The sequence below is a fragment of the Chelonia mydas genome, chromosome 18 (assembly GCF_015237465.2).
Source record: "Chelonia mydas isolate rCheMyd1 chromosome 18, rCheMyd1.pri.v2, whole genome shotgun sequence".
Lineage (NCBI taxonomy): Eukaryota > Metazoa > Chordata > Testudines > Cheloniidae > Chelonia > Chelonia mydas.
In genome coordinates this window covers 1,400,474-1,412,856 of record NC_051258.2, presented here as the reverse complement: position 1 = coordinate 1,412,856, position 12,383 = coordinate 1,400,474, and the positions used below count along the sequence as shown (strand labels likewise).

The following is a 12,383-nucleotide window of genomic DNA, read 5'->3' as shown; positions in this document are numbered from 1 at the left end:
CTCTGTGGCCATCGCTGCCCCCAAAGCGCCCTCGACGTGCTGGAGCCAAAAGCAGACAACTCTGGCGAGCCTGTCCTGCCACAGGGTGGGCAGAGCCCAGGGGGCTCCTGTGCCTTCAGTGCCCCAGCCATGGGGCCACAGGGCCTGAGTTGCTGCCACCCTGCTCCTTCTGCCACGTGGTGCTAAGCCAGCTGCAAAGTGTATGGGGGCATGAGACGCCAGGGACAGGGTGGATGCAGGCTGCAGGGGATAGCTGGCAATGCTGCATCATACTGCCAGGCGTTGGCCCTTGGAGGGTCGCTGTAGGGGGCATGTTGGGAGAGGAACAACACAGGTGCCTGTTGCAGGGCCCAGAGCCTCGGCGAGGGTCAGTGTGAGACAGCACCTGATTTCCCACTCGCCTGCCGAGGCGCTACTCCTCGAGCCTGAGCTCAGAGCGGGGGGAGGAGGAACACACACGTAAACATGCCTGTCATTGCACACATGTCATTGCACACGCAGCCACCTGCCATTGCACACCCGCATGTCATCGCACACGCAGCCACCTGCCATTGCACGTGTCAATGCATGCACACACATCATACACCCACCTGTCATTACACACTTCGCACGCATGCCTGTCATTGCACACACCTGTCAGTACACCCATTGCACACATGGACATACCTGTCATTACACATGCACACACACCCATCATGCATACACATGTCACCATGCACACACATCTGTCATTGCACAGGTACATACACAGCTGTTATTGCATACTGCACACATGTGGACATGCACCTACCTGCCATTACACACATGCCATAAGTTTGTCATTACACATACATCTGTCATTGCACACACATGCATGTCATTGCACATGAGCACATATCTGTCATTATATACGCACGTCATTGCATATGGACACACACACACACACACATCTGCCATTACACATGTACATACACCTGTCATTACACACACACACACATCATCACACATGCATATGCACCCACCTGTATGGGCATGCACCCACACACGTGTCAGCACACACACACATCCCACTGTCATTGGACACGCACACACAAACACATATCTGCCATTGCACATGCACCCATCTGTCATTGCCTATGAGCACACGTGTCATCACACAAGTACACACTGATGTCATTGCACATGTGTTATGGCACACACATTATCGCACATATACACACCCGTCATTGCACATGTGCACGCACATCACCCCAGACGAGCACCCACTTGTCATTACACACATCGACCTATCACACACATACACCTGTCATTGTAGATGCACGCACATGAGTCATTGCACACATACACCCTGCCTGTCATTAGACACACACACACGTCATCACACATGAACACACACATCTGTCATTACGGACACATCTCATTGCACACACGTCATTACACATAGAATCATAGAATACCAGGGTTGGAAGGGACCTCAGGAGGTCATCTGGTCCAACCCCCTGCTCAAAGCAGGACCAAGCCCCAACTAAATCATCCCAGCCAGGGCTTTGTCAAGCCTGACCTTAAAAACCTCTAAGGAAGGAGATTCCACCACCTCCCTAGGTAATGCATTCCAGTGCTTCACCACCCTCCTAGTGAAAAAGTTTTTCCTAATATCCAACCTAAACCTCCCCCACTGCAACTTGAGACCGTTACTCCCCGTTCTGTCAGTCACAGTCTCATTGCACATGCACACATTTGTCATTACACACCTGCTACATGTGCACAAGCCTGTCATTGCACATGTGTGTCATCACATATGCACACATATCTGTCATTGCACATGGACACACACATCCTTTATTACACATGTGCACGTGTCATAACACACTCACACGTCTCATTGCACACAAGCACAACCACCTGTCATTACACCCACATCATCACGTCTGGCATGACACACACAGAGCTCTCGTTGCACACACACACATGCACACACATCAGTCAATCCTTTTGCAAAGTGCTGGGGGCATCCTGGGCTTTGACCTCCCAGGAGCAAGCTCAGATTGGGCAGAAAGGGCCCTGGCTGCCCGCCGGTTCAGGCTCCCCCCGGGGCATGTCACAGGGAAGGCTGGTCCAGTGGTTAGGATACTGAGCTGGGACCTGGTTCAAGTCCCTGCTCTACCACAGTCTCCCTGTGTGACCGTGGGTGCTCTGGGGCTCAAGCACCCACTGAAAATAAATAGGGGGTGCTCTGCCCTGCCCCCAATTGGCCTCTCCCACCCCGAGGTCCCACCCCCCACTCAGCCTCTTCCCCTGCTCGCATGGGGTGGGGGGAGGAGGGGACAGAGCAGAGCACCCACCGCCTGCGAGTGGGCGGGTCCCAGACCCTGGCCATGCCCCAGTCCCCGTCTGTGCCATGGGGAACAGCCCAGCTCTGCCCCCAGGGCATGCGGAGAAATCCATTAACAATGCCAGGTGCTGAGCACATTTCTGGGCCAGGCCCGGGACTTTGCACTTGGACTTAGGTACCTGCTGCAGGCTTGTCCAGGGGCGCAGTGTCTGGGGCCAAGGGCTGGCTCTTCTCTGCCCCGGCACAAGCCGCCATGCAGGGGGTGACGCTGGCTGCAGGGCTGCTCACCAGCTGGAGAGATGCTGATGTGGGGAGGTGGCCTGCATGGGGGAAAGGAAGGGGGTGTAATTGCACCAGCTGCCGGTGCGGGCGTCAGCCCAGCAAAGAGCCCCCAGGCCAGGAAAACCCTTGGAGGGGAGCAGCCCTGAGCTCCTGCTGCCCCTCCCACCCCAGCCGCCCTTTCCTGGCAGCTGCCTCACTAAAGGCCTCAGAGCCCCCCCACCCCCAGTCCGTTTGCTCCCCATCCTCCCATCCAGAATGCTCCCCTGCGCTCCCAAGTGCACCAGGCAGGATCGGGCCCATATATTCCAGCCCTCTTGTCCATTACTGCTCTCGGGGCCACTCCCTCTCCCCCGCCCTTGCCCTGGGTTCTCCCCACCCGCACTGACCTCTGCACTTGGCAGGGGGATGGGCCGCCTGGTCCGAGCCGTCCCCGCAGTTATCGATGCCCATCCGGTCACACACCAGGCTCCTGGGGATGCACTTGCTGTTCCGGCACTGGAAGTATGGCTCCTCGCTGCACTCGGAGATGCTGAAGCCTGAAATGGACATGGCCAGCACTGACAGCATGGCTGGGAGCAGCTATGAGCATGCACTGGCATGGGTACGTGACTCAGTGGCAGAGAGGGAAATGTGACCAAGCTGCCAGGCTCCCGGGGATGAGATGTTTAGGGTGCAGGAGGTGGCTCAGGGCTGGGGCAAGAGCTTGGGGTGTGGGCTCTGGGAAGGAGTTTGCGTGCAGGAGGAGGTTCTGAGCTGGGGGAGGTGGGTGGGGCATGGGAGGAAGTTTGGGAGTGGGGCTCTGGCTGGGCAGCACTTACCTCAGGCGGCTCTCAGAAGCAGTCGGCATGTCTGGCTCCTAGGCAGAGGGGCCAGGGGGCTCCGTGCGCTGTCTGTGCCTGCCGGCACCTCCCCCACAGCTCCCACTGGCCAATGGGAGTTGCAGAGTTGGCACTCGGGGCAGGGGCAGTGCGTGGAGCCCCCTGGCTGCCCCTGTGCCTAGGAGCTGGACATGCGGACTGCTTCCAAGAGCTGCGCAGAGCCAGGTCAGGCCTGGAGCCTGCCTTAGCCCCACTGCGCCACCAACTGGACTTTTAGCAGCCTGGTCAGTGGTGCTGACCGGAGCTGCCAGGGTCCCTTTCCAACAGGGTGTTCCAGTCAAAAACTGGCAACCTTCGCCATGCCGCAGAGTTTCAGACCCAGGCTCTCTGCAAGCTGGGGCCCTGCCTGGGGCACTGCGAGCAGGACCTTAACACCCCACTAGCCACAGGGGAGACAGCAGGGCCAGCATGTCAAGAGGCTAAAGGACATGGCAGCACCCACTGCTCTGGAGGGGAGATGGCCTCTCCAGTCAGGGGGGAGGCATCAGAGCAGCGGGGGTATCTGACCAGGGAGAATGGCCTTTGGTTTCTCTTGGAACCACCGGCTCTGGGGCCTGGCAGTGACCACTGAGAGCGGAGCCAGGCTATCGCGCCACCAACGCCCAGCTCACTGGCATCAGGGGTGGGTCGTCACTGATCTCAGCAGGGCCATGAGTTCACCCTGACTAAAGGGCTCTTTGCAGGGCTAGAAACCCTGCGTCTCAGAGCCCGAGACAGTCGGCACAACCTGGAGACCTGAACTACACTGGCCACAGTGAGTGTGGGGGGGTGTGTGTGAGAGGGGGAGAGAACGTGAGGTTGCATGTGAGAGGACGTGTGCAACCTTGTGTGAGATGGGGTGTGTGTGTGTGTGTACAGGAGTGTGTGTGCAGCTGTTCACGTACAGCCTTGTGTGAGACTCTGGGTGTGCGTGCGCGCAGGCATGTGTGTGTGGAAGCCTTTGTGCAGCCTTGTGTGAGACGCGGCATGCGTGTGTCTGTGTGCAGCCGTGTGTGTTTGTGTGTCTGTGTGTGTGTGCAGACAGTGTGTGGCCAGGAATATATGTGCAGCTGTGCGTGGGGGGCCTAGGCACACGTCATTCTGTGTTCCAGGCAACTGTGGAGTCCCTGGCAAACAGGTGCGTTTCCCCCGTGCCCTGATGGGTGTTCCGGACGATGCGCCATCACGCGCGCTTGCTGCCCAGCCCATGTCACTCCTGATTCACCCCCCCCAACCCGCCAATCAGGTGGCCTTTGGAATCTGCACCCCCTGGGCGTTCACGTGCCAGCCCTGCCTCTGCTCCCCGGCCTGCGCCTGACCCAGCCGCCCCGGGACAAGGCTCCTGTAGAGCCTGGCGGGGATTCAGCAGGTGGCACAAACACTCAGTTGATTTCCTCCACTGAAGCCCTTTGCCACATGTGCCCTGGCCCCGTGGCGGCCGGTGACCAGGCCCCAGGGCACAGCTGGCATTGGCCTCCATGCAGGCGGCAGGGGCGGGGCGGCTGGTCTTTGGGCTGGACACTCTGGTTGTCTGGCAAGGTCCTTGGGCTCGTGCCCCCTGCACGTGTGCACCTCACCCAGGCGGAAGGATGTAAAATCGCCGACGAAATCCACCCGGGGCTGCTGCCCCCGTGTCACCAAGCGCAGGGTCAGGTAGTTCCCGGTGGACAGGATGGGCCTGGGGATGCTCTTCCCACACAGCGGGACCCCCAGGGGCTCGGCAGCACGACCTCTGCCATCATAGAACTGCACATACGATCCAGCATTGCAGGGATCCTGAAGCTCCCAGTCTCCACCAGATGAGGTCTGTCCAGGCCCCCTTTGGCTGGGCCGGGCGGTCTCTGGGGGCAGAGGCGCTCCGGTGGCATTGGGGGGGGGCCTGCCGCTGGGGGCCAGGCGCAGCAAGCTGTACACCAAGAAGAATCGGAACTGAAACTGGACTTTGTCTTTGGGCGACGCGGCCTGCATGGTGAGGGAGCAGTCTGTCCCCGTGGCCACGAAGTAGTAGCGCCGGGAGTCCCTGTGCGAATTGATAATCAGCCCGTCGTCTCTGATGGTCAGGCCACAAAAATCCACCAGGTTCACTGAGGTGGGGGAGAGAGAGAGAGTTGCCACCCGAGCCCCAGCAGGATGTGCAGCCCCTGCATCCCAGTGCCTCTGTCCCTGCCTTGGGAGACGGCAAAGCATGGAAACGGCCCTCGGGGGAGCCGGCTCGTCCCCGCCCAGCGCCCAGCTGCGCTAACAACGTGCGCCAGCTCGCACGGCCGCGGCCTGCTCTGGGGACACACAGATACCGCCTTCCAGGGTTGCTCCTCTGACCCCAAGGGCCAGGATGCACAAACCCCACAGCAGGCAGGAAGGGGTTAAAGAGCAGCCATGGGATGGGGCAGCCCTGCCCTGCACACCTGTGACTGATGCCAGGTTTGGAGGAGATGCTTACCAGGGAGAAGCCCAGCTCAGAGGACCCCAGCCCTGGGAGGGCATCAGGCCTCTACCCCTCAGCTCCCAGAGGGGAGCCCAGCTGCTGTCAGGCTCCTGCACCCAGCGGGTGCAGTACGATGGTGGGACAGGAGGCCTGGTGCTGGGCTCTACTGCGGTTAGTCTGGTTTTCAGGCTTTGCTGCCGCACCCCCCGGCTTGAAATGGGTTCCATCATTAACAGTTTGGTTTAAAGTCTCTCAGCACCCCCACTCTAAAAACGGTTCCAGCACCCCAGGCTGTGGCAGCGGCTGAGACCACGAGCCTGGCCCCAGGGCAGGATGCAGACAAGGCGAGCCCCTGCACCCAAGCTGGGCTGGTTCAGGAAGTAGCTGAGGGAAGAAGAAAGAGGGCTGATGAGGCAGAAAACCCACTTGCTGCAGGGTCCCTGGGCTGGATCCAGGGTGGAGGCAGGGACTGGGTCCCTACAGGCTCACCAAGGGGGCTGTATGGAGGCCCCACACACAGGGGCCAGAAGGACTAAGGGGCTGGACCTGGGGCAATGTCATGGCACTGTTGAGTTAAGCTCTGGTTCATCCAAAAGGGCTGAATGTAACTGTGCCCTGGCTGGAGATTATGGGCGGATGGGACAGCCGGTTGCAGGGGCTACAGAGAGGCAATACCCTGAGACACCGCCCCCAGCCACAGGGCAGCACGTCAGCTTGCTAGGCACACCCCCGCACAGCAAAGCCCCGCAGAGAGGTAACAGCCCCCCCAAGGTCACAGTGGTTCCCAGGATGAAGTCTGTCTGGGGGGATAATCCCAGGGCTGCTGGGGGCTGGGCCAGCTGAGTGCAGGGGACTGGCAGGCCGTAAATCTCAGGCGGTGTTCTTGGCACTGGGACTCGGCCAGAGATTTCACTGCCGTGACTCTGGCCATGCTCCATCTGGGGGCACCGGGCACGAGGAGCTGGTGCTCTTTGGAACCTGTTGTCCACAACAACCTGCACCAGTCATGGCTGCTGCTGCCCGAACTTCCAGTCAGGGAGAAGGGGTGGCAGGGAGGAGACCTAAGGCCACTCTTCAATGCCCCCGAGAACTAAGGCTTTGACAAACCTTCCCGATAGACAGACTGGAAGCAGTAATTTGCAAGATTTTGAACTGCTAAAAAAACTCCACAAAGAAACTGGAGATATTCAGGTATCGTCTCTAATTTATGCTATGGGGAAACAGGTTGAGAATATCTTTAAATCTATTGACTTTACTGAAGATAGTCACAAAGATGACTATGAACAGGTTTTGGCTATGTTTGATGCATATTTTCTACCTCAGAGAAATGTAGTTTATGAAAAAGCATGTTTTCACCAGAGAATTCAAAAACCAGGGGAAAATGTTGACTGTTTTATAAGAGCTCTGGATACACTGGCTGAAACCTGAGATATGGGGAATCCAAAACAGGAAAATATCAGAGTCAGGCTGGTTATTGGGTTAACAGATAAAAGCCTTTCACAGCAGCTACAGCTGAAGAGATTTAACCCCAGCCACAGCTATGCAGAGAGTGAAGCAGTCAGAATTAGCCAAACAACAGGCCAAATGGCAGGAGCAACTTGAAAAACCTGAACCTAGATTAGAAGCTGCAGACAGACACTTGCATGTTATCATAAAACCCTGCGGCCAGGAGAAAGAACTCCCAGGCTAAGAGGGACAAATTCCAGCCTAGTGCCCAAGGTGTGGAAAAAGTCGTATCCCAAGAGATGATTCATGTCCAGCCAGAGGCGCATGGTGTAATATGTGCATGAAATATGGACATTTTGTGGCTGTTTGCCACCACAGGGAGTTGACTCATATTACAGACAATCAAGATGAGCTGTTGTTCTGGGATCTATCACTTGTGATGACACAGAATGTACCTGGAGAGTGAAACGGACTATTCCGTTGGCGAGACTATTGACTTTAAAATTGACTCAGAGCTGACATCACAATCGTCTCAGCAATTGCCTTCAACCTCTCCCAGAGCTGAATTTACCTGTCACAGCTCAGGCTAGCCCTGGAGGGATTCTGAGCTGCATGGGCCAGCTCACCACAGAACAACTTACAAAGACAAGAGCTTTGTGTTCAGAGTGTATGTGATCCAAGGACACAGACCAACAGCCTTCCCGGCCACAGCGGAGCAGCCATGATGGGCCTAGTGAGAAAGGTGGATGAACTCCATGGAATATTTGGTGATATTGGACTTCTGAAAGAAGATCCAGTGCAAATGACCTTAACAGCCAATGCTGAACCATACAGTGCATCTACACCGTGCAGGATTCCTAGCCCATTACTTCATAAAGTGGAAACTGAGTTAAAGAGAATGGAGCGGCTTGGCATAATTAAGCCAACTGCATGGTGTGCCCCAATGGTACCAGAAATAAAGAAAAATAGAAAAATACAAATCTGTATGGATCTTAACAGTCTTAATGAATTAGCTGTGAGACAAAAATCTACCCTTCCACCACTGGCTGACTTCCTCCCCAAAGTGAAAGGAGCTACAGTATTCTCCAAGCTGGATGCCTTGAGTGGATTCTGGCAAATTCCGTTAGCCAAAGAAAGTGCTAAACTGACTACATTTATCAGACCCTTTGGGAGATTTTGCTTTGAAAGATCACCTTTTGGAATTGCCAGTGCACCTGAAATTTTCCAAAAAACAATGGCAGAATTGCTAACTAATGCAAATGGAGTTGTCATTTCCATGGACGATATTCTGATATCGTGTCCTCACAGCAGATGGTAACTGGCTCCTCACAGACAAAAGCTGGGCAGAGTACTCTGATAGTCTTCTGAACTGTCAATCCACTATGTCCAATGGAGCCATTGACTCACGCCCGCAGTGTCCTGTCCTGGAGGGGCTAGCCGTGGATCTTTCTTTAGACAAAGTTACTAAGGCCATCAAGCAGCTGTTCAGGGGCAAGTCTCCACCCCTGGTTGCATTCCACTTAATGTATACAAATGTGGAGGTGTTCACCTGGTCAGAAAACTCACCAGCTTTTTCAAGACTATATAGGAACAGGACACTGTGCCCCAGGAGTATAAAGATGCCTTCGTAGTCCATCTATACAAGAGGAAGGGAAGCATACCTTGCAGTGAGAACCATCGTGGAATCACACAACTGTCTATAGTGGGGAAGATCCTTGTAGTCCTCAGCAAGCTCATCTCTCACTTAGTGGACTCGGTGTATCCAGAGTCACAGTGTGGCTTTCGTCCTGGCCATGGCACCATGGACATGAGTTTTGCAGAGAAGGCTGGTGAACAGAACAAGGACCTGTACATGGTGTTTGCTGGCCTGACCAAGGCCTTCGGCACAGTGAATCACAAGGGCCTGTGGAAACTCCTCCATAATTTTGGCTGCCCAGAGAAGAGGATTGCTGTCATCTGCTCACTTCATGATGGCATAATGGGCAGGGTTATGGAGACTCATCAGAAGCCTTCCCTGTCACCAACGGCAATGGCTCTCAAACTTCCCAGACTACTGTACCCCTTTCAGGAGTCTGATGTGTCTTGTGTACCCCCAAGTTTCACCTCACTTAAACTACTTGCTAGTAATTATAAATCAATTAGAATATAAATATTGTACTTACATTTCAGTGTATATAGAGCAATATAAACAAGTCATTGTCTGCATGAAATTTTAGTTTGTACTGTGAGGGGGAGATAGCTCAGTGGTTTGAGCATTGGCCTGCTAAACCCAGGGTTGTGAATTCAATCCTTGAGGGGGCCATTTAGGGATCTGGGCCAAAAACTGGGGATTGGTCCTGCTTTGAGCAGGGGGTTGGATTAGATGACCTCCTGAGGTCCCTTCCAACCCTGATATTCTATGACTTCACTAGTGCTTTCTATGTAGCCTGTTGTAAAACTAGGCAAATATCTAGATGAGTTGATGTACCCTCTGGAAGATCTCTGCGTACCCTTGATTGAGAACCACTGACCAATGGCACCAAACAAGGATGCGTAATGGCTCCAGCCCTCTTTGCCACTGTCTTTTCAGCCATGCTCTTGGTCACATTCCAGGACTTTGACAGAGGCGTAGACATCTGGTTTATATTGGATGGGGGGTCTAGTCAATCTACAGCAACTCAGGGCCTGCACCAAGGTAACTGAACAGCTACTAAGAGATCTCCTGTTTGCTGACACCTGTGCTCTCACTACACACACACTCAAGGACATTCAGCTTATCGTGGACCATTCTTCCTATGCCTTAAAATGCTTCAGTTTCACACTCAGCCTGACAAAGACAGAGGTCATGCACCAGCCAGCATCAGACCACCCACACCATGATCCCATCGTCACAACTGACAACACACCCCTCAACTCAATCAGGAAATTCTGCTGCCCGGGTACCATGTTGGATGATGAGATCACTCAGCACCTGGCAAAGGCCAGCTTGACATTTGGCAGGCTCACCCATGAACTCCAAAGGGAGTGTGGAGTCTGCCTCAGAATAAAGATAAAAAACCTACCACTCTGTTGTGCTCACCTCACTCTTCCATGGGGCAACACATGGACGTTCTACGAACACCACATTAAACAGCTGAAGAGCTTCCACCTATGCTGCCTAAGATCCATCTGCAACATCAAGTGGCAGGGCAGTATCCCAACACAGAGATCACTGAGAGGTGCCAAAATCCCTGCCCACAAGAGAATGCTCATCAGGGCTCAGCTTCGCTGGGTTGGACACAAGGTGCGCATGGAGGTTTCCCATATACCGAAACCAGTGCTCTCCAGCCAGCTGAGACAGGAACCTGCTCTAAGGGTCAATCCATCCTCATATACAAAGACACCTTGAAGGCCAACCTCAAAGCATGCAAGATAGACATTAAAACCTGGAAACTTGTTGCACTGGACAGACCCAGAGGTAGAGGTCTGTGCCATGAGGCTGTGTCCACATTTGGTTTGTGAGGTGTTTGCAGGGGAAGAGAGCACCTCATAAGGCTAATACCTCAAAACTTCCCCTCAACAACAATTACACTTCCAAGACATGAGACTGCATTTGCAAATCCAGGATTGGACTCACTTCTCATGTGAAATGCCATAAAAACAAATAAACCCAGAACTTAGGTCACCACTAACTGAGCACTCACCTGTTGAAGCAATGAGAGAATCCGTAACACTCTGGTCAGTGGAACTCCCACGGAAGACACACCAAAACCCTCAAGAAAGTCCTACGCCTTATCAGGCACTCTGGACTGAAGCTAAGAAGGAAAACTCCATCTTCCACCTAACCCAAAGGAATTTTTGGAACAAACAATAAAGAAAGATGGAATCAGTCCTAGTCCTGAGAAAGTACAAGCAATTCTAGAATTGAATGTACCAATCAATGTACCAAAACTGAGACGTATATTGGGGATGGTACATTACCTTGGTCAATATCTATAAGACCCTTCTTCAGTGACAAAATCACTGAACGAACTGTTCAAGTTCAAGACATCTTGGCTATGGGGCCAAACCAAGAAATTGCCTTCAAAAAGGGAAAAGAAATTATTTCAACAGCTCCAGTTCTCAAGAACTATGATGTGAACAAACCCACCCTGGTCAGTGCAGATGCAAGCACCTGTGGCCTCGGTGGTATATTGTTTTAAAGACAGGGCTCTGAGTGGAAATTAGTGCATTTTGCTCTTGCACACTTACGGAAGTAGAAAAACTGTATATTCTTTTTACGAATACAGACTAACACGGCTGTTACTCTGAAACCTGTATAAACAAGGAGTGCCTGGCAAGCATATGGGCATGTGAGAATTTTTAGAGATAGCTGTGTGGACTGGATTAATTTTATAGATAGCTGTGTGGACTGGAGCACCCATGGGGGAAAATGGTAGGTGCTTAGCACCCACTGACAGCCATCTCCCCCTTCCCTCCAGCGCCTCCTGCCGACCAGTGGCCACACCAATCAGCACCTCCCCCTCACTCCCAGCCCCTCCTGCCCACCACGGAATAGCTGTTGCGAAGAAAAAGAATTCAGCACGCAGATCGTACGTGATCGAGCTAACAGTGTAGAGTTCAACAGAAACCATCAACATCTACAGTTTGTTCCTCAACGAACAATCAACAGAGCAAACTCTGCAGCTGGCAGATGCAGAACAAGGATTCCAACATAGCCAGTCACTGCAGCTAATGGACAGCCAGATGACCAAGTCGTTATGCATTCGGGTTGTGTAATCAGAAACCAGTACGATTCAGAGACACTGAACAGACTGATCTGTACTGAACATCAAAGACAGCGCAACAGTGTAAATACTGTAACTGGTAGGAACGTAGAACTTCAAGGGGGAGACGTGATGGGATGCTAAACTGCACCACATTCTTCAGCCACTAGGCGGCACTGTGCGCGCCATACTTTACCTAAGCTAACCTTAGCCCTCCCTGGCGGAGCGTTAAAGGATCTAGCGATGAACACAGCTGGGGTACAAGCATGCTCTGTGCCCAGCCCACACCTGGTTCAGAAGAACATGACAAGGGATATCTCAATGGCTTGAATTAGAGC

General features: G+C 53.6%; 1 protein-coding gene across 3 annotated transcripts in view; it reads right to left on the bottom strand.

Moving 5' to 3' along the window:
• Nucleotides 1-12,383, bottom strand: part of LDLRAD2 (low density lipoprotein receptor class A domain containing 2) — a 39,399-nt gene that overhangs the window by 834 nt on the left and 26,182 nt on the right. Inside the window, exons 1-4 of one of the 3 annotated variants that reach the window (XM_043531853.1) lie at nt 5,891-9,443; nt 5,028-5,534; nt 2,980-3,129; nt 2,491-2,631 (exon numbers count right to left, since the gene is read on the bottom strand). In XM_043531853.1, the coding sequence (XP_043387788.1) occupies nt 2,491-2,631; nt 2,980-3,129; nt 5,028-5,418 (682 nt within the window). In that variant the 5' untranslated portion in view covers nt 5,419-5,534; nt 5,891-9,443. Of the gene's footprint in view, nt 1-2,490; nt 2,632-2,979; nt 3,130-5,027; nt 9,444-12,383 lie in introns of those variants that run through there. The other 2 variants (XM_043531854.1, XM_027833541.3) reach the window with 2 other exon arrangements.